Source organism: Crocuta crocuta, unplaced genomic scaffold (assembly GCF_008692635.1).
Source record: "Crocuta crocuta isolate KB4526 unplaced genomic scaffold, BGI_CrCroc_1.0 scaffold1439, whole genome shotgun sequence".
Taxonomy (NCBI): domain Eukaryota; kingdom Metazoa; phylum Chordata; class Mammalia; order Carnivora; family Hyaenidae; genus Crocuta; species Crocuta crocuta.
The window spans coordinates 34,999-55,077 of NW_027531312.1; the positions used below are offsets into that span (position 1 = coordinate 34,999).

At 38.9% G+C, this 20,079-nt stretch overlaps 2 protein-coding genes across 2 annotated transcripts; both read right to left on the bottom strand.

The window, feature by feature from the left end:
• Window positions 1-830: 830 nt before the first annotated feature.
• LOC144237968 (olfactory receptor 51Q1-like) lies at window positions 831-1,787 on the bottom strand. The gene has a single exon (XM_077771685.1). It carries the CDS (start codon window positions 1,776-1,778, stop codon window positions 831-833), a length of 948 nt encoding a protein of 315 aa, XP_077627811.1. The 5' UTR covers window positions 1,779-1,787.
• A 5,994-nt stretch (window positions 1,788-7,781) lies between these two features.
• On the bottom strand, window positions 7,782-8,729 carry LOC144237984 (olfactory receptor 51Q1-like). The gene has a single exon (XM_077771702.1). The coding sequence runs from the start codon at window positions 8,727-8,729 to the stop codon at window positions 7,782-7,784; it is 948 nt and encodes a 315-aa protein (XP_077627828.1).
• Between the last annotated feature and the right edge of the window lie 11,350 nt (window positions 8,730-20,079).

The window sequence follows — 20,079 nt, forward strand, 5'->3', positions numbered from 1 at the left end:
CCAACCAAATAGCACAGTTTGAACCAGCTAAAAACAAAAAATTCTAGTTATACACAAGTCTAAGTTGTTTCTCACTCTTAACATTCAACTCTTTCTATGCATATCTCCAGAGACGTCTCATCTATCATAGCGCCCCTGCCTGCATTTACCATCCTCTGGGACCAGTAGTTTTTATTTCTCTGAACCATGGTTCCATCATTGAGTTTCAGTGAATTCTGCATTGAAAATCAGTTCAACAGTTTCTTAAACCCCAAGGCTCCTTCTCCACTTTGACTTTTGATATTTGGTGTTCATTATTTTTCCAAGTAGCAATGATTTCTTCATGATTTTCTTTCTTTATTTTGAGAGAGAGAGAGAGAGAGACAGAGAGAATGAGAGAGAGACAGAGATAGACAGAGACAGAGACAGAGAGACTGAGAGAGAAAACTACCTGGAGACAGGGATAGAGGAAAATGGAGAGAAAGACTCTTAAGCAAGCTCCACACTTAGCACAGACCCAGTGTGGGGCTTGATCTCATGAACTTGAGATTATGACCTGAGCTGAAATCAAGAGTCAGATATTCTCCTCCAGAACAAGGTTTACATATCAAATTATATTTTTACTTTTTTTTTTTCAAAGTTTATGGTTACTGAAGTATAATGTAGGGTGAAAGACTTTGGGTTTTTTAACTTCTAGTCAAGGAATCATGATTTCTATTTATTTACAGTAAAGCTTATACAATACCTGTTCTTTCCCCCATCTGTGTTATTTACACTTTGAAGACAGAAGTCACTGCTCTTGATTCCTTGTTATTAAATATCATTCCTCCAATAAACCTACATTCCACTGATTAGTACACTTTCCTCTGGAAGAGTAGATGGAAGATTCCATTGCGGATCTGTTTAGTCTTTACACTGTAAATGATGGGGTTCATCACAGGAGGTGCCAACAGGTAGACATTGGCCATGATGACGTGGACCAGCGGAGAGGCATGCTTGGCAAATCGATGAGTCATGGATACTCCAATCATGGGAACATAAAGGACCAGAACAGCCAGAATGTGAGATAGACAGTTATTGAGGGCCCGGAAGCGCTCGGTCCAGGAGGCTGTGCCCAAGATACTTTTCAGAATGAGTATGTAGGAAAGCCCAATAAGAAGAGAGTCCAACACATTAATGAGCAAAATCAGAGCAAGTCCGAACCAGCTGTTGACCCGGATGTCAGCACAGACCAGGCGGATCATGTCCTGGTGGAGGCAGTAGGAGTGAGAGAGAAGATGGGAGCGGCAGAAGGGCAGGCGCTTGAGTAGGAAAAGGGCAGGGAGAACAGCCAGGACACAGCGGCAAATGATGGCTAAGCCGATCCTGCCAATGACTTCAGTGGTGAGGATGGAGGCATAATGCAGGGGGCGGCAGATGGCCACATAGCGATCAAAGGACATGGCCAGCAACACAGAAGATTCCATGAAGGAGAATGTATGAATGAAAAATACCTGTGCAAAACAAGCTTCAAAGCCGATCTCATCAGCATTGAACCAGAGAAGCTGCATGACTGTGGGCAGGGTGGTGAGGGTGAGGCCCAGGTCGGTCAGGGCCAGCATGGAGAGAAATAGGTACATGGGCTGGTGCAGGGCTGGCTCCTTGCGGATGACCGCGAGAATGGTGGTGTTACCCATGAGGGAGATGGTGTAGAGGCAGCAGAAGGGGATGGAGATCCAAATGTGGGAGGCCACAAATCCTGGGATGCCCGTGAGGATGAAGTAGAAGGGGGCTTGGGTGCTGTTAGTCACCTCGGACATGACCGATGAATATAGCTTTGTGTTCCAGGGCTTTACTCAAAGTGAATCAGAGACATGAGAAATAATCTTTGTCTTTACTTCATTTGATCTAAACTCCATTCAAACAAAGGTTCAGAGTCCCAGATTGTTAAGTAAGGAAAGGCTTAAGAGTTCCACTGTTAGTCTTGCTCAGCCTGTCTCTGTAGAGATTGCTTCCACACCACTCAGATTCCCTCAGTAACACGGCACACAAGAACTCATGGGAAATCTACTCATTAATTTTTATTTTCTGGTTTTCTTTTCCTCATTTCCTTTCAGTTCTCAATGCCCTGGAATCTGCCTTTCATTCAAATCATATCACCAATACTGTTCTCAGAATGACTGTAAATGAACTCATACACACAAATGTCATGGCTAATATCTGGTTATCCTCCTTTGTATCCAGTGTTTCCTTTTGAATTTGCCTTTGACTATTCTAACCATAAACTCACTGGTTTCACTTTTTCTAAAGGCATTATCATCTCTTTCTGTTATTCATCTCATCATATTCTAAGGTCAGCCTTTATTTCTCATCTGCTTTCTTCTTTTCATTACTTGATGTCACCTGATACCAAGGCTTTCATTTCTGTAGTATCAAAATACAACTGGAAGCCAAGGGCAGCGTGCACAAATGAGGAGAGAGGGGAAAACCCAGGTGAGGACAACAACAGTCTATGTGCAGGCGCTCCTCTAAGGGGATTACTTATATTGGTCCTTTTCCTCCCCTAGCAACTGCTTCCACCCTTCTTTCCCCAGAGCACTCACAGAGAAGTCTTATTTGTGTTTTCTCCTGTCTGTTGTGCAGGCATCACTTTCTGCAGCTCTTATTTTCTCTGTTTGGCTCACAGAGTAACTCTGTTATAAAGTCCTGCAAATCTCTAGGCTGGAACGTAATGGTGTGTGGAAGGTCCCCTGAGGATTACTGGAGGAGCATCATGAGACCTGGTGTTCCACTGGGAAGTTGGGAAGTCATCTTTGTCCACGAGCTTCTCTACTGCCGCTCCCGCCTCCTAGAGCCCCAGGTCAAGACACCACACTGGAGTCTCCTTCTTACAGCTTGTGGAATGTGATTGGAAACTACATGTGTATGCTTGGAATGTACATGCTCTCAAAAAATATGTTCTGAGAAATTATCTTCTACAGCAACTTGAGGCTGGGGCAGAGTTATTGGAAAGGCGAGGAGAGCTGCCAGTCAAAGGAATATTGTACATCTGTTTCAAGGAGCATTCACCTGGCAATGAACCTCTGGAAATACAGAGACTTTTTTTCTCTTATATTTAAAAAATCAATAAATGGTGAAAACCGTATCAAATGAAATAGAAAATAAGTCTATTCACTTGATTAATCATTGATGACTCACTTCATAATTCACCTGAAACTAAATTTCAAATGGATAAAGTAATTAAGAGTAAGTAACAAAAATATAAAAGAGAGAAAAGCCTATAAGCATTTACATATCTCGTTGCAAAGGACTCTGTCCTTAGCAGCAACAGCCAAAAATCACAAAGGAAAAGATGAGTGGATGTGAGCACAGAAAATTAAATCTTTATCACAGAAAAATAATGAAATTTTAAATGAACTTCTAAAAACATTTATAAATACATACCATAGGAGGAATTGATATCTTAACTATAGAAGAGTGAAATGTATCACTATTTATCAACACTAATACCACAGGAGGGGAACAGGGAAGACTATAGCGAAGTTCACAACTGAAGGAGAAACACAACTACCAACCAGCATCCTACGATATGCTTTACAAGACAGGACATGTCACAGAACCACCTGACCCGGGGGTCCAGTGATGGAAAGTGAGATCAGAGAGTCAGTGTTTTTAACCTTTTAAAACAGCCAGAGCTCTTTTTGTGACCTCGTGCTATGCAGATAAGGGCATCACCATGCAGAAAGCTTCCTACTTTCCTGGTGGAAGTGAACCATGGACGGGTTCTGGAACACAGTATGGCTGTAATCACCACTTCAGAGACGACTGTTCAGGGGCTACTGGGCGCTCAGTCCGTTTAGCCTCTGAGTCTTGATCTTGGCTCAGGTCACGATCTTGCTGTCTGGTGGTTCTAGTGGTCTATCCCTGCACGGGGCTCTGTGCTGACCATAGGGAGCCTGCAGGAGTCTCTCTTGCTCTCCCTGTTTCTCTGTCCTTGATGGCCCATGCATGGTGTGCACACGTACTCTAAATAAACAGATAAGCAGACAGATAAATACCATGCTTCAATTCATATAATTCACTTCTGGACAGAATGAAAAAGAAATCAGTTTAAATAAGATTAAAATTTTGGGGCGTCTTTGTTTCTCAGTCACACATCTGACTCTTCATTTCTGCTAAGGTCATGATATCATGTTTCCTGGGATTGAGCTTGACATCAGGGATCTGCACGGGCAGTGTGGAGCCTTCTAGGGATTTTGTCCTACCCCCTCTCTCTTTGCCCCTCCCCTGTTAGTACTCTCTCTCAAAATAAAAAATAAATTTAAAAAATGAAACTACAATTTTATGCTAAAAATATGTTATGAAGCCTTATTGGTAATGACAAAAAACAAAAGGGACTGTGTGTGTGTGTGTGTGTGTGTGTATACATACATATCCTAAACGTATCATGATCATTAAAATAATAAATGTTATGGGACTGCATTTGTTTTCCAAAGGTAATAGTTTAAAATTTACTTATAGCATGATGTAAATAGCAAGGTGCTTCTTTGTGTGGGTCTGTGCTAAGGGCCTGTCAGAAGTTGGCAGGAAGATATGGAATGCTGCCAGAATGGAAATGTGTGTGTGTGTGTGTGTGTGTGTGTGTGTGTGTGTGTGTGTGTGTCTGTGTGGCAGGGGTGGTAGTAGTGGAGAGATGTCACTAGTACAGAGTATTTAGTATACTGTTAGACATACTGAGTTTGAGAAGATGCTGAGTCCTAATAGAGATGCCAATTCAGTCATCTCTATAGATTCTGGAGAATCTCTATAGATTCTAGACTCTATATCTAGAGGATATAGATTTGGAAGTTATATGTACATTAGAGGTAATTGATGTCACGAGAGTAAGATGGCAGGAGGGCAGTAAGAGAAGAGGGGGGAAACAAGGGGTTCAGAGAGATTTCTGAAAATTGTGCCACTTGATACCTGTGTGATGACAGGAATTTCACTTCCTTCTTTGATCGTAAAAACATAACTTCTACATTTATATAATGTTTCTTTCTTCTTGGTAGTGTCCTGATTTAATTCCCTAACTTCAAGCATCCAGTTATGTGTGATTGCTTTCCCACATCATTAAAAATAATAATAATAATAGGGACAGCAGTGTTTAAGAATGAGGAGCAACAAAGACAGATTCAGTGATGAGGGGTTGTTTGTTTCTCTAAGCCTGTTAGGATTATCTCCCTTTGGAAAAAGGGCAAGTTAGAGCAATGAGAAACATGTCATGTATGTTTTTAATGCTCTTCTGCAGGTACCAAAGCAGGGTGTCCTCATCAGCAGATTATTGTTGTGATTTCAGTGTATTTGCTCTTTGATTCACAAATAAAAGCAAATGACATAATAAGGCAAAGATATCTTGGCTAATAACCTAGTCTTAAAGGTAAGTCAGGGTGAGCTATTGAATGGGATCCCACAACTTGAGAAGAGAAGAGTGTGTAGCCTTTTGACAACTGACGTGGGACACATAGGAAGTGAGTTGTCTTCTAACACCAGATTCAATTCCCTGTTATCCCACGTAAATACAGTGTGAAAACTGGGGCCCCATACTACTAATGACAATCCACTGAACATAAGAACATTAGTTTAGGCATACCTATATGGGTATTAGGAAATTTATTTAGGAATTTATTACAGAGTCTTAAAAGATTAAGATTTTTGTAAAAGAATTATTAATCTATATATAGTTTTGAGACTTAATTCTTTTATTCCTGAATTGTTTGTGGTATTGAGGACAATATGTGTATCATGATGAGTGTCTGATATATGAGAGGAGGGATTTGAAGCCCAGGACATACCTTAGATCTACCAGGAGAGGGAGTGGGCATGGCCACGCCCATTCTGTGTATAACACATATGGTTAACAGCTGAAAATATCATGGAATAATGTACATTAAGAACAATCGGCACACAACACTGTTGTGTTTCTTTATTTTTATTGAAATCTGCTTATCACAGCCTTGGTTCATTACCCTCTATTGATGCTATTTACAGTCTTACTGAGAAAATTCCCTCATGTTTCTTTATCAAAGGTATTCCTGCACACCTAAGACAGATTAGAGGTGTTTTTGTGGGGAATAAGTTTAGGAATTCCCTAGGCTTGCATCAGTGGGTTAATAAGGCATCAAGAATTTCAAAGCCATAGGATGCTCTCACCCAAGCTTGGTAAACATTATTAGGACCCCAGGACAGAGTGGGGGTGGGGGAGGCTTCAAAGACCCCCAGGAAAAAGTAGAGTGGGGCAAACACCCCAAGGGTAAAGTAGAGGAGGGCCATGACCCCCAGAATTGAGAGAGAGGCAAAGATCCCAATACAAAGGTATATGGGGTAAGTGAGGTTAAGCATTCAGGGCAAAAGTGCCCTCCAATTTAGTACTATAGTAGAATGCTGCTTTCACAATAAGGAAGGACCAAATTAGGTAAATCGGTAAATAGGGTTACAGATCTCTGAGCTGTGGTTGATACTGCCCAGAGCAGAGCTGATTAACAAAAGAAAAAGTGCCTTGTTAACCCAGTGGTTACTTGTTCTATCTGTCTTATCCAGTAGGCTAGCTAAGATAAACAGACACCGTGCCTCTGTCTGCCATTAACAACCATCTGCCCGGTGCCAAGATTTTGTTTGATATTAACTCAGGCCCATGAGTTAATGTTCCCCTATTCATTGTTTCTTTGTGCATACCTGTCACATTAGTAAGTCTTCTGATCTTAATAAATGTGGGACAAGAATCCTTACTTGGGGCTCTTTTCTTTTCCTGGACATTAGCCATCTCTCGCTTTTAATCCTGCATCCCCCTCTCTGGTTAAACAAGAAGAACTCTAGACCCAGAGTCTATGACATTTTTCTATTTAATATTTGTTAAAATTAGTTTATGGAGGTATAATTATGCACATTTTACAAATGAAGAACCTGGGTTTCCAAAGAGTTAAATTTTCTTAGCTCATTTATTAGCAAGTCATGATGACAAATCAAAAATACCCAACCCAATAGGAGCCCGGTTTGAGCCAGCTAAAAACAAAAGAGTCTAATTATAAACAAATCTCAGTTGTTTCTACACATTCACACTCTTTACATTCAAACACTTTCTATGTGTATCTCCGGAGGTGTCTGTTGTAATGTTCCTGCCTGCATCTACCATCTTCTTGGACCAGTAGTTTCTATTTTTCTGAATTGTGGTTCCCCCATTGTGTTTCAGTGAACTCTGCATTGAAAATCATTTCGACAGTTTCTGAAACCCCAAAGCTCCTTCTCCACTTTGGCTTTTGATATTTGGTGTTCATTTTTTTTCCCAAGTAGCTATGATCATATTGCTTATTGCTATTGACTTTCTTATTTTCTTTTATTTTGAGAAAGAGAGAGAGAGAGACAAGGAGAAAGAAATAGCAGAGGAGAGGAGCAGAGCAAGAGGAGACACAGAATCTGAAGCAGGCTCTAGGCTCTGAGCTGTCAGCACAGACACAGAGTTCAAACTTGTGAACCGTGAGATTATGATCTGAGATTTAGTTGGACATTTGCTTGACTGAGCTACCCAGGAACTCCTTAAATTATATTTTTAAATGTTCTTTTTCTCAAAGTCATATGGTTAGTGAAGTGTAATGTAGAATAAAAGACTAGTTTTTTTTTTTAACTTCCAGTCAAGGAATTATAATTTCCACATATTTACAATAGAAGCTTATACAACACATGTTCTTTCCCCCATCTGTGATACTTACACTTTGGAAGGCAGAAGTCCCTGCTCTTGACTACTTGTTATTAAATAAAAATCCTCTGATCAACCTAAATTCTACTGATTAGTACACTTTCCTCTGGAAGAGTAGATGGAAGATTCCATTGCGGATCTGCTTAGTCTTCACACTGTAAATGATGGGGTTCATCAGAGGAGGTGCCAACAGGTAGACATTGGCCATGATGACATGGACCAGCGGAGAGGCATGCTTGGCAAATCGATGAGTCATGGATACTCCAATCATGGAAACATAAAGGACTAGAACAGCCAGGATGTGGGACAGATAGTTATTGAGGGCCCAGAACTGCTCGGTCTGGGAGGCTGTGCCCAAGATACTTTTCAGGATGAGTATGTAAGAGAACACAATGAGCAAAGGGTCCATCACAATAATGAGCAAAACTAGAGCAAATCTATACCAGCTGTTGACCCGGATGTCAGCACGGACCAGGCGGATCATGTCCTGGTGGAGGCAGTAGGAGTGAGAGAGAAGATGGGAGCGGCAGAAGGGCAGGCGCTTGAGTAGGAAAAGGGCAGGGAGAACAGCCAGGACACAGCGGCAAATGATGGCTAAGCCGATCCTGCCAATGACTTCAGTGGTGAGGATGGAGGCATAATGCAGGGGGCGGCAGATGGCCACATAGCGATCAAAGGACATGGCCAGCAACACAGAAGATTCCATGAAGGAGAATCCATGGAGGAAGAAGAACTGGGCAAAACAGGCTTCAAAGCTGATCTTACGAATGTTGAACCAGAGAAGCTGCATGACTGTGGGCAGGGTGGTGAGGGTGAGGCCCAGGTCGGTCAGGGCCAGCATGGAGAGAAATAGGTACATGGGCTGGTGCAGGGCTGGCTCCTTGCGGATGACCGCGAGAATGGTGGTGTTACCCATGAGGGAGATGGTGTAGAGGCAGCAGAAGGGGATGGAGATCCAGATGTGGGAGGCCACAAATCCTGGGATGCCCGTGAGGATGAAGTAGAAGGGAGCTTGGGTGGCATTAGTTACCTCAGACATGCTAGTTGAATGCAAAACCCAATCTGTTAGTTCCACAATAAGGATTTAATCAGTGTGCTAGTGCTATGGAATGAATATGTATTCTTTAATCTGGCATCTGAATATGTCTGGAATTCCTTTTTTTTAAAAAGTTACTTATTTAAATTCAAGATAGGTAATATACAGTATAATATCAGTTTCAGGAATAGAACCATGTGATTCGTGTCTTATATATAACACCCAGTACTCATCTCAACAAGTACCCTTCTCAATTCCCATCACTCATCTATCCCTTCCTCCCATATTCCTCCCCTCCAGCAACCCTCCAGCAACCCTCAGTTTGTTCTCAGTATTTAAGAATCTCTTATGGTTTGCCCCTACTCTGTTTTTATCTCATTTTCCTTCCATTCCCCTAAATTCATCTGTTTTGTTTCTTAAATTCTACACATGAATGAAGTCATATATTTGTCTTTCTCTAACTGACATATTTCGCTTAGCATAATACACTCTAGTTCCATCCACATTGTTGCAAATGGCAAGATTTCATTTGTCTTGATCACTGAATAGTATTCCATTGTCTGTATATATGGCATCTTCTTTAGCTACACAACACTGAGCAATTCACTAGCCAGAGCACTAGCAAACAGAACTATGGATTCTCCTGACATAAATTTCTATTTAAAATAACCGTATTTTCCTACTTTTATGCCAACACTATGCACTAAAATTTAGCTTTATTCTTTCTGTTGATCTCATAATACACGTTCTGGCAGCACTCGTATATATATACAGGTCATAGAAACTTATAGATACTCATTTACCACTGAATCTTCTGTCATCAGCATTTCAAAAAACCTTCTGGTAATCGAAACAAGGGACTTATTTAAATTCATCTTATACCTGACACGCAGAAAAATAAGATTCTGGAGATGATCTCCTTCTATTCAGTTGAATAGGAACACTGTGAAGGGATGGAAGTTTGGCGATATCCATGGGTCTTGTCTGAGCAAAAATGCATGTAACAGTGACAATTGTATTTGGGGCATGTTTCATTTGTGCATGTTGAGTTTGATGTTTATAAGAGCTACCCAAGAGACATGACAATGGACAGATAGATATGAGGCCCAAGAGGACAGAGGAGAAATCCACTAAGGGTCTTGGAAGTCTCTGGCATATTGATGGTAGGTGAGAACCTAGAAGTTGATGTGATAATCTAGGCAGGAATTTAGGTTGAGAAAGGAAAAAGGCAGAGGACAAATCTATAGAAGGACATGTAAAATTTAGCAATTATGTAGACATGGACGAAAGAGCAAAGAAAAGAGGAAAGTCTTGCTCAGGGAGGGGTTGGAACACAAAGGAAATGGGAGTCACAGAGGCCAAGAAGGTAAAGGGTAGGGTCGCCACAATTTAGTGCTGGTCAGATACTCAGAAAGCACCTATTCAATTTAGGGATGTCAATGTCAGTAGGCACGTTTTGGAAAGATATTTTGGTACGGGATGGGAGAAGCAGCCAAATTAAAATGGCCTGAAGGTTGAATTAATATGAAGGATGGGACAGTTTCTGAAGAACTGTGTTCTAAAGGGAACCTTTACTGCCCTCTAGGGGTTGAATGGAGACTTGCATTCTTTAAGTAAAAGAATTTGTATAACTTGAGTAAATAAATGAACAGTTACTAGTTTTTGGAGTGTTCTGAGAGGGAAAGTTGTGGACTTTCTTTTGAGGACACACACACACACAGCACTTATTGGGTACCTAGTATTCATTTAATCTAACTATATTCCCCCTAAAGTGTCTATAAATGCTAAACTAAGAATCCCTGGAAAATCCTCGAACTTTAGAAAACAATGCAAAATAAAATGAGAGGAAATGAGAAAAAGAAGGTGATTATAAAAATGGTATTTTGTTTTGAAATTAGGAAAATTGAAAAGGTCAAAAAATGCAAAAATTATTTCTTTGAAAGGATCACCATAATTTGAAACCCTTTGGCAAATCTGACCAAGAAAAAAAATATATAGGCAGATATTTAGAAATGAAATGTAATGATAGAGCCAAACTGTAGGGAGATTGTAGTGGCCAATGAGAGGTCATTTTATTACCGACCACCCACGGAACAGTGCAAACTCACCTTTGTACTTTCTTGTTTCTTCAGTGTTCTCTGGGGCTTCTATTCTCCGCCCTATGGCTAAGTGTGCTTTATACTCAAGAAGAGCCCAGGCTGAAATGCAGGAGGTGTACAAGGAAACCTCTAGAGGGATCTTACAGGAAAATGAACATTGTACTCAGAGACCTGAGGCCCTAAAGGACAGAACCAGAAAAAATACTAGTAATAATAAATATAACAGCACCTAACATTTACCGAGTGCTCAACCTGTACCAACAACTGAGCTCGCTGACTGGGGAAAGTTTACGTTAGGGGACATGGGAAAGACACAGTCCGTGTTCTGGAAGATTTTTTCTTAGTGCTTATTAGTTCTCTTCTGCTTACTACCGCAGCTTACTGCTTGGTTTTGAGAGGGATGTTATGTTGGATGAGTTGCTATTTGATGTTGTCACCTTGAGTATGATGAAATTCAGATTTGATATAGCTAGAAGATTTGGGGGAGGTATCCTCTATCTCTATTCGAAGGTCAGAGAGGCAAAACGGGGTTTCCTCTTCCAGTAGCTTACAGATGTGAGCTTCAACATTGTACTTCACTTCTTCCCCAGGAGGGCTGGCTCTCGACTCAGAAAAGAAGGGACTGGGATGAGTGTTACCTCGAGATAATTCACCTAAGCTTTGATGTGTGACTTTATTTACCTCATACTTCTCTCTAGATAGTGGAAGTAGGCAGATGTTTAGATATTCATCATGAATACTTCCTTTGTTTCCTACCACTGAAGCCAGTATTTTAGCAAATGAGCCTTGGCTTAGATTCCTCCTGTATCTGACCTACTTGGATTTTAGGATCTATTCTGGCTCCAAGAAATATTAACCTCGGCACCATTTCCACTGCCTCAAAAGGAGATCATGATGATAGAGCAAAATATAAAGTTACAAACCTGAAAATGTAGAAATTAAATAACACAGTTTGGTTGGGGAGGTAGTGTTACATTTGGGATGCAGTATTATGTATATGATTATTTCATCTATAGTAGTTAAGGCTTAAAAGACATAATTTAAAATTGAAAAGCAAAGCATTAAACTAACACTAAACAGTATGAAGGTAAAATGTCAAAATTGATAAAATATGTATAATACTGATGACTTTTTAAAAGAAGGGTTTTTTTAAGTTTATTTATTTATTTTGAGAGAGAGAGAGCATGGGAGAGGGGCAGAGAGAGGGAGAGAACATCTCATGCAAGCTCTGTGCTGTTAGCATGGACCCCAGTGCAGGGCTAGAACCCATGAACCATAAGATCATGACTTTAGCCAAAACCAAGAGTCAGACACTTAACTGACTGAGTCACCCAGGTGCCCCTGTTTTTACATTTTTAATTAAATGACTGAAACAAAACAAAAGATGATGATATTTTGTGGCCCATGAAAAGTATATTAAATTCAACCAGATAGGTTGAACAAATATAATTGTTTCAAGTATTAATAATAACGCATGTACGGACTCACAGTGACAGAAACAATGGCTGAGAGGACAATAACAGGTGAGAAAATTTTCAAAAATCTAGAAAGCTTGGAGATGACCAGTAACAGATTTCACAGAGCAAGGCAATACAAAACCTAATCGATTACAGAGGACCAAGTGAGCAAGAACATAGCAATTCTAACTCAGAAAGCTGCCTGAATTTGAGGCATTTGAAATTCAGGAAAGCAGGTGCAAAGGACTCAAAACTGGAGATTTTGTGTGATAGGACTCAAAACTGACGATTTTGTGAAAATCCATGTAGAGCTAAATTAGATGTGAAGATTCACTCCTGTCACCACACAAGCACATGATTCGCACTCTCTCAGAGTGTCTGATAGAAGTTTTTATGCACATTTTTGTTAGGATATAACCTTCTTAGAAAAAAGTACTCACACTTTAAGTATATAGCTTAATAATGATCACAAACTGAATAGGTCTTGTATCCTTAATCCAGATCAAGAAATAAGACACTACTAGGTTGTTTTATACGCATTTGAAAGGAATGTGTAGTATGCAGTAGTTGGTTTCTTTTTAAGTGTTAATTAGATCAAGGTTTTAAATCATGTTTTCCAGTGGTGCCTAGGTGGCTCAGTCGTTAAGGTCATGGTCATGATCTCGCCATTAGTGAGTTTGAGCTCCGCGTCAGACTCTGTGCTGACCCTCAGAGACTGGAGCCTGCTTCAGATTCTGTGTTTCCCTCGTTCTACCCCTCTCCTGCTCATGGTCTGTCTCTCTGTCTCTCAAAAATAAACAAACATTAAAAAAAAATTTTTTTAAACCATATTTTCCAATTCTTTTATTTTTATTTAAATTTCAGTTAATTAACATACAGTGCAATATTGCTTGCAGGAGTAGAATCCAGTGATTCATCACTTACATACAACACTCAGTGCTCACCAAAACAATGCCCTCCTTAATACCCACCACCCATCTAGCCCATTCCTCCCCCCACCTCCCCTCCATCAACCCTCACTGTGTACTCTATTCTTAGAGTCTCTTGTGGTTTGTTTCCCTCCCTCCTCTTTTTTCCAATTCTTTTAAATCAATTTGATTTTTAATTTTGGGCTTCTTTATTATGTCAGTTACTATGAAAGGTAAAATCTTTTGCTGTAATTATGGATTTATCTACTTTTTTTGTGGTTCTGATAACTTGTGTTCTATGTATTTTGTTCTGTATCTAAAATCTAGAGACCTTTTACCCATCTTGCACATTACTTATATTATGAAATGCTTCTCTTATTGCTGATAATACTTTTGCCTTGAAGCTTACTTTATCTGCTATTAAGTAAGGCTATCCTAAGTTTCTTTTAGTTGGTGATTACAGGGAATATCTTTCTGATTATCTTTACTTGAAATATTTCTGTATCCTTATATTTTAGATAGCTCTTAAAAGAAGACCATATACTTTTAGTTCTGTATGACAATATTTCGATTTTAATTGGAGTGTTATCCATTTATTTTCTCTAAATTAAATGACTTGAAGGCATTTAAATTTGCCATCTTACCACTTATTAAAACTTACAATACTGTTTTCTCATATCTTTCTTTATCTTAGATTACTTACTGTTTTACTGTTATATTTTCATTTATATAAGATTTTGGTTGAATAGTTTTTCACTAATTTTTAATGGTCTTCAGAAAGATTAAAATAGGGATCTTTGACTTATCAAGTGTTATGGATTGAATATTTGTTTCCCCAAACCTCAATATGATGGTTTTAGGAAGTGGGTTTTTTTGAGAATGAGGCCCCCATTATGATATTAGTGTCATTATGAAAAGAGAAAGAGAGATCAGAGGTCTCTTTCCCTCCACAATGTGAGGACGCAGCAGGAAGGTGGTTATCTGCAAGCTGGGGGAAAAAATCTTTGCCAGGAACCAAATCTGCTGGCACCTTGACCTTGACCTTCTCAGCTTCCAAACCTTGTGAGAAATTACTTTCTGTTGTGTAAGCTAAGTCTGTGGTATTTATGGCAAACCAAGCTGATTAATACATTGTCTAATTTATGTTACATTTTTACTACTTAATAGATTGTACAGGAACTGAAGACTAATTTAGATCCATTTACCTCTTCCTATCTTCTGTCTTTCTGATGATGTGTATTTAATTTTTGTTAATTTAAGAATACAAAATATTATATTTTTTTATACCATCAGTCTTTATTTACATTTACCCAGGCATTGTTCTGTATTGCTTCTTGCAGCTCTATACTCTGTCAAATGACTGCCTTTAAGTTAGCATTAGTGGGGCACCTGGGTCGCTCAGTAGGTTAAAGGTCCTACCCCTGATTTCAGCTCAGGTCACGATCCCAGGGTCATGGGCCTGAGCCCTGTGTCAGGCTCCATGCTCAGCGTGGAACCTGTGTAAGATTCTCTCTCTCCCTCTGCCCCTTCCCCCACTCATGTTCTCTCTCTCTCTCTCTGACAAAAGAAAAAATAGAGATGTCATAAAAAGACTTTTAAAAATAAATAAAATATAATGAAAAAAATTTTAAATTAGCATTAGTGATGGATTCTCTGGATTTTTTGGGCTTCTATTTTTGAATGACATTATATTTCTGTATATAGAATATATATTGGCATCTTTTGTGTTTCAGGCATCATCCCATTGTCTTTTTTCTTCTGTTGTTTTTTTGTTAGAAAATCAGAAAAAGATGTTACTGGTTATTATTTTATTTTATTTTTTATTTCTCTATTTATTTTTATGTAATTTTCAAGTTAGCGAACATACAGTACATTCAGTGTGCCCTTGGCTTCAGGAGTAGATTCCCGTGATTCATCGCTTATATACAACACCCAGTGCAAATCCCAACAAGTGCCCTCCTCAATGCTGATCCCCCATTTCCCCCCCAACCTTGCCCCCTGACTCCCTTTCACCCTCAGTTTGTTCTCTGTAATTAGAAGTCTCTTATGATTTGCCTCCCTCTCTGCTTGTAACTATATATACATATATTTTTTTTCTTTCCCTTCCCCCATGGACTTCTGTTAAGTTTCCACAATGAGTAAGTTTCCACAATTTCCACGTATGAGTAAAAACATATGATATCTGTCTTTCTCTGACTTATTTACTTCACTTAGCATAATACCCTTCAGGTCCATCCACATTGTTCCAAATGGCAGGATTTTGTTGTTTTTGATTGCCGAGGAGTATTCCATTGTATATATAAACCACCTCTTCTTTATCCATTCATCCGTTGATGGACATTTGGACTCTTTTCATACTTTGGCTATTGTTTATAGCACTGCTATAAACATTGGGGTGCATGTGCCCCTATGAATCATCACTCCTGTATCCTTTGGATAAACTCCTAGTAGTGCTATTGCTGGGTTGTAGGGTAATCCAATCTTAAACTTTTTGAGGAACCTCTAAACTGTTTCCCAGGGTGACTGTACCAGTTTGCATTCCAATCAACAATGCAAGAGAGTTCCTCTTTCTCCACATCCTTGCCAACATCCATTGTTGCCTAAGTTGTTAATTTTAGCCACTCTGACCGGTATGAGGTGGCATCTCAATGTAGTTTTGATTTGTATTTTTCTGATGATGAGTGATGTTGAACATTTTTTGTGTGTCTGTTAGCCATCTGGATGTCTTGTTTGGATGTCTATTCATGTCTTCTGCCCATTTTGTCACTGGATTATTTGTTTTTCGGGTGTTGAGTTTGGTAAGTTCTTTATAGATTTTGGATACTAATAATTTATCCTATGTCATTTGCAAATATCTTTTTTCCCATTATGTTGATTGCCTTTTGGTTTTGTTAATTGTTTCCTTTGCTGTGCAGAAGGTTTTTATCTTGATGAGGTCCCAATAGTTCATTTTTGCTTTTATTTCCCTTGCCTTTGAAGACATGTCAAGAAAGAAGTTGCTGTGGCTGAGATCAAAGAGGTTATTGCCTGTTTTCTCTTCTAGGATTTTGATGGTTTCCTGTCTCACTTTTAGGTCTTTCATCCATTTTGAATTTATTTTTGTGTATGGTGTAAGAAAGTGGTCCGGTTTCATTCTTCTGTATGCTGCCATCCAGTTCTGCCAGCACCATTTGCCAAAAAGACTGTCTTTTTTCCATTGGATATTTTTTCCTGCTTTGTCAAAGAATAGTTGACCATACATTGGTAGGTCCAATTCTAGGTTCTCTATTCTATTCCACTGGTCTTTGTGTCTGTTTATGTGCCCATACCATACTGTCTTGATGATTACAGCTTTGTAGTATAGGCTAAAGTCCAGGATTGTGATGCCTCCAGCTTTGGTTTTCTTTTTCAAGATTACTTTGGCCATTTGGGGTCTTTTGTGGTTCCAGACAAGTAGTAGGCTGTTCTAGCTCTGAGGAGAATGCTGGTCCTATTTTGATTGGGATTGCATTGAATGTGTAGATTGCTTTAGGTAGTATTGTCATTTTAACAATATTTGTTCTTCCATACCATGAGCACGGAATGTTTTTCCATTTCTTTGTGTCTTCCTCAATTTCTTTCATAAGCTTTCTATAGTTTTCAGCATACAGACTTTTAATTCTTTGGTTAGGTTTATTCCTAAGTATTTTATGGTTCTTGGTGCAATAGTAAATGGGACCAATTCCTTGATACCTCTTTCTATTGCTTCATTATTGGTGTATAGAAATGCAACCAATTTCTGTACATTGATTTTATATCCTGTAACTTTGCTGAATTCATGTATCAGTTATAGCAGATTTTTGGTGGAGTCTTTTGNTTGCTTTAGGTAGTATTGTCATTTTAACAATATTTGTTCTTCCATACCATGAGCACGGAATGTTTTTCCATTTCTTTGTGTCTTCCTCAATTTCTTTCATAAGCTTTCTATAGTTTTCAGCATACAGACTTTTAATTCTTTGGTTAGGTTTATTCCTAAGTATTTTATGGTTCTTGGTGCAATAGTAAATGGGACCAATTCCTTGATACCTCTTTCTATTGCTTCATTATTGGTGTATAGAAATGCAACCAATTTCTGTACATTGATTTTATATCCTGTAACTTTGCTGAATTCATGTATCAGTTATAGCAGATTTTTGGTGGAGTCTTTTGCGTTTTCTATGTAGAGTACCATGTCATCTGCAAAAAGTGAAAGTTTGACTTCTTTGCCATTTTGGATACCTTTTATTTCATTTTGTTTGATTGCTGACGCTAGGACTTCCAACACTATTAAACCACAGTGGTGAGAGTGGACATCCCTGTCGTGTTCCTGATCTCAGGGGGAAAGCTCTCAGTTTTTACCCATGGAGGATGATATTAGCTGTGGGCTTTTCATATATGGCTTTTATGATGTTATCTTCCTTCTATCCTGATTTTCTTGAGAGTTTTTATTAAGAAATGATGCTATATTTTGTCAAATGGTATTTCTGCATCTATTGACAGGATCATATGTTTCTTCTCCTTTCTTCTACTAATGTGATATATCTCATTGACTGATTTGTGAATATTGAACCAGCCCTACAGCCCAGGAATGAATCCCACTTGATTGGGGTGAATAATTCTTTTAATAAACTGTTGAATTAGATTTGCTAGTATTTTTTGGAAATGTTTGCATCCATTTTCATCAGGGACATTGGCCTGTAATTTTCCTTTTTAGTGGGGTCTTTGTCTCATTTGGTTATCAAGGTAATGCTGGCTTCACAGAATGAGTACAGAAGCTTTATTTCCATTTCTATTTCTTCCTTTCTTTCTTTTGAACAGCTTGAGAAGAATAGGTACTAGCTCTACTTTAAATGCCTGGTAGAATTCCCCAGGAAAGCCATCTGCCCCAGAACCCTTATTTGTTGGGAGAGTTTTGATAACTGATTCAATTTCTTTGCTGGTTGTGGGTCTGTTCACATTTTCTATTCTTCCCATTTGAATTTTGATAGTGTGTGGTGTCTACGAATTTGTCCATTTCTTCCAGCTTATCCAGTTTGTTGACATATAATTTTTCATACTATTTGCTAATAAATGTTTGCATTTCTGTGGCATTGGTTGTGATCTCTCCTCTTTCATTTGTGATTTTATCTATTTGGGCCCTATTTTTTTTCTTTTTGAGAAGTCTTGCGAGGGGCTTATCAATTTTGTTTATTCTTTCCAAAAACCAGTTCTTAGATTCATTGATCCTACTAGGTTTTTTTCTTTTTTTTTTCTTTTTGGATTCTATATTGTTTATTTCTGCTCTAATACTTATTATTTCCCTTCTTTTACTGGCTTTGGGGTTTCTTTGCTGCTCTGTTTCTAGTTCTTTCAGGTGTGAACTTAGATTCTATATTTGTTATTTTTCTTGCTTCTTGAGATAAGCCTGGATTATGATGTATTTTCCCCTTAGGCTGCCTTTGCTGCATCCCAAAGGGTTTGGACTGTCATATTTTCATTTTAATTTGCTTCCATATATTTTTTAAGTTCTTCTTTAATTTCCTGGTTTACCCATTCATTCTTTAGTAGGATGTTCTTAACCTCCATGTACCTGGAGGCTTTTCAAATTTTTTTCTTGTGGTTGATTTCAAGTTTCAAAGCATTGTGACCTGATAATATGCATGGTATGATCTCAGTACTTTTGTATCCTGCTTTGTGACACAGTTTGCAGTCTATTTTGGGGGATGTTCCATGTGCACTCAAGAAAAATGTGTGTTCTGCTGCTTTTGGATGAAAAGATCTGAATATACCTGTTAAGTCCATCTGGTCCAATGTGTCATTCAGAGCCATTGTTTCTTTACTGATTTTCTGCCTAGGTAATCTGTCCATTGCTGTAAGTGGAGTATTAAAATCCCCTACAATCACGGAATTGTTGTCTATACATTTATTTATGTTTGTGATTAACTGATTCATATATTTGGGGGTTCACGTTGGGGGCATGAACATCTACAATTGTTAGCTCTTCTTGATGGATAGACCCCTTAATTAGGACATAATGGCCTTCTTTATCTCTTGTTACAGTCTTTGTTTTAAAATCTAGTTTGTCTGATACAAGTATGGCTACTCTGGCTCTCTTGACATCCTGTAGCATGATAGGTGGTTCTCCATCCCTTCACTTTCTATCTGCAGGTGTCCTCAGGTCTAAAATGAGTCTCTTGTAGGCAGCAGCATATAGATGGATCTTGGTTTCTTATCCAGTCTGATATTCTCTGTCTTTTGATTGGGGCATTTAGTCAATTTACATTCAGAGTGATTATTGAAAGACATGGATTTAGTGTCATTGTGTTATCTCTAAGTTTCCTGCTTGTGGTGTTGTCTCCAGTCCTTTGTATATTCTGCTGTTTTCTGCTCACCGAGTCCCCCTAGGATCTCCTCCAGGGCTGGTTTAGTCATGAAGTCTAGCTTTTGTTTGTCTGAGAAAGTCTTTATCTCTCCTTCTAGTTTAAATGACAGCCTTCTTGTATAAAGGATTCTTGACTGCATAGTTTTCCTATTCAGAGCATTGAATATTTCCTACCACTCCCTTCTGGCCTGCCAAGTTTCAGTGGACAGGTTTGCTACTACCCTTAAGTGTTTACCCTTGTAGGATAAGGCTCGTTTGTCCCTAGCTGCTTTCAGAATTCTTTCTTTATCTTTGTATTTTGCCAGATTCACTGTGATATGTTGTGGTGTTGATCTGTTTTTGTTGATTCTGAAGAGAGTCCTGTTTCCTTCCCCAGATTAGGGAAGTTCTTAGATATAATTGGTTCCAGAAAAACACTTTCTCTCTCTCTTCCTCTTCTGAAACTCCTATGATACGAATATTATTTCATTTCATTGAATCTTTTAGGTCTCTGATTCTCCCCTCATGGTCTAGTAATTTCCTTTGTCATCT

Bases quoted from the DNA above. Each gene is read 5' to 3' on its own strand.
- LOC144237984 (XM_077771702.1), bottom strand. From the start codon at position 8,729: ATGTCTGAGGTAACTAATGCCACCCAAGCTCCCTTCTACTTCATCCTC.
- LOC144237968 (XM_077771685.1), bottom strand. From the start codon at position 1,778: ATGTCCGAGGTGACTAACAGCACCCAAGCCCCCTTCTACTTCATCCTC.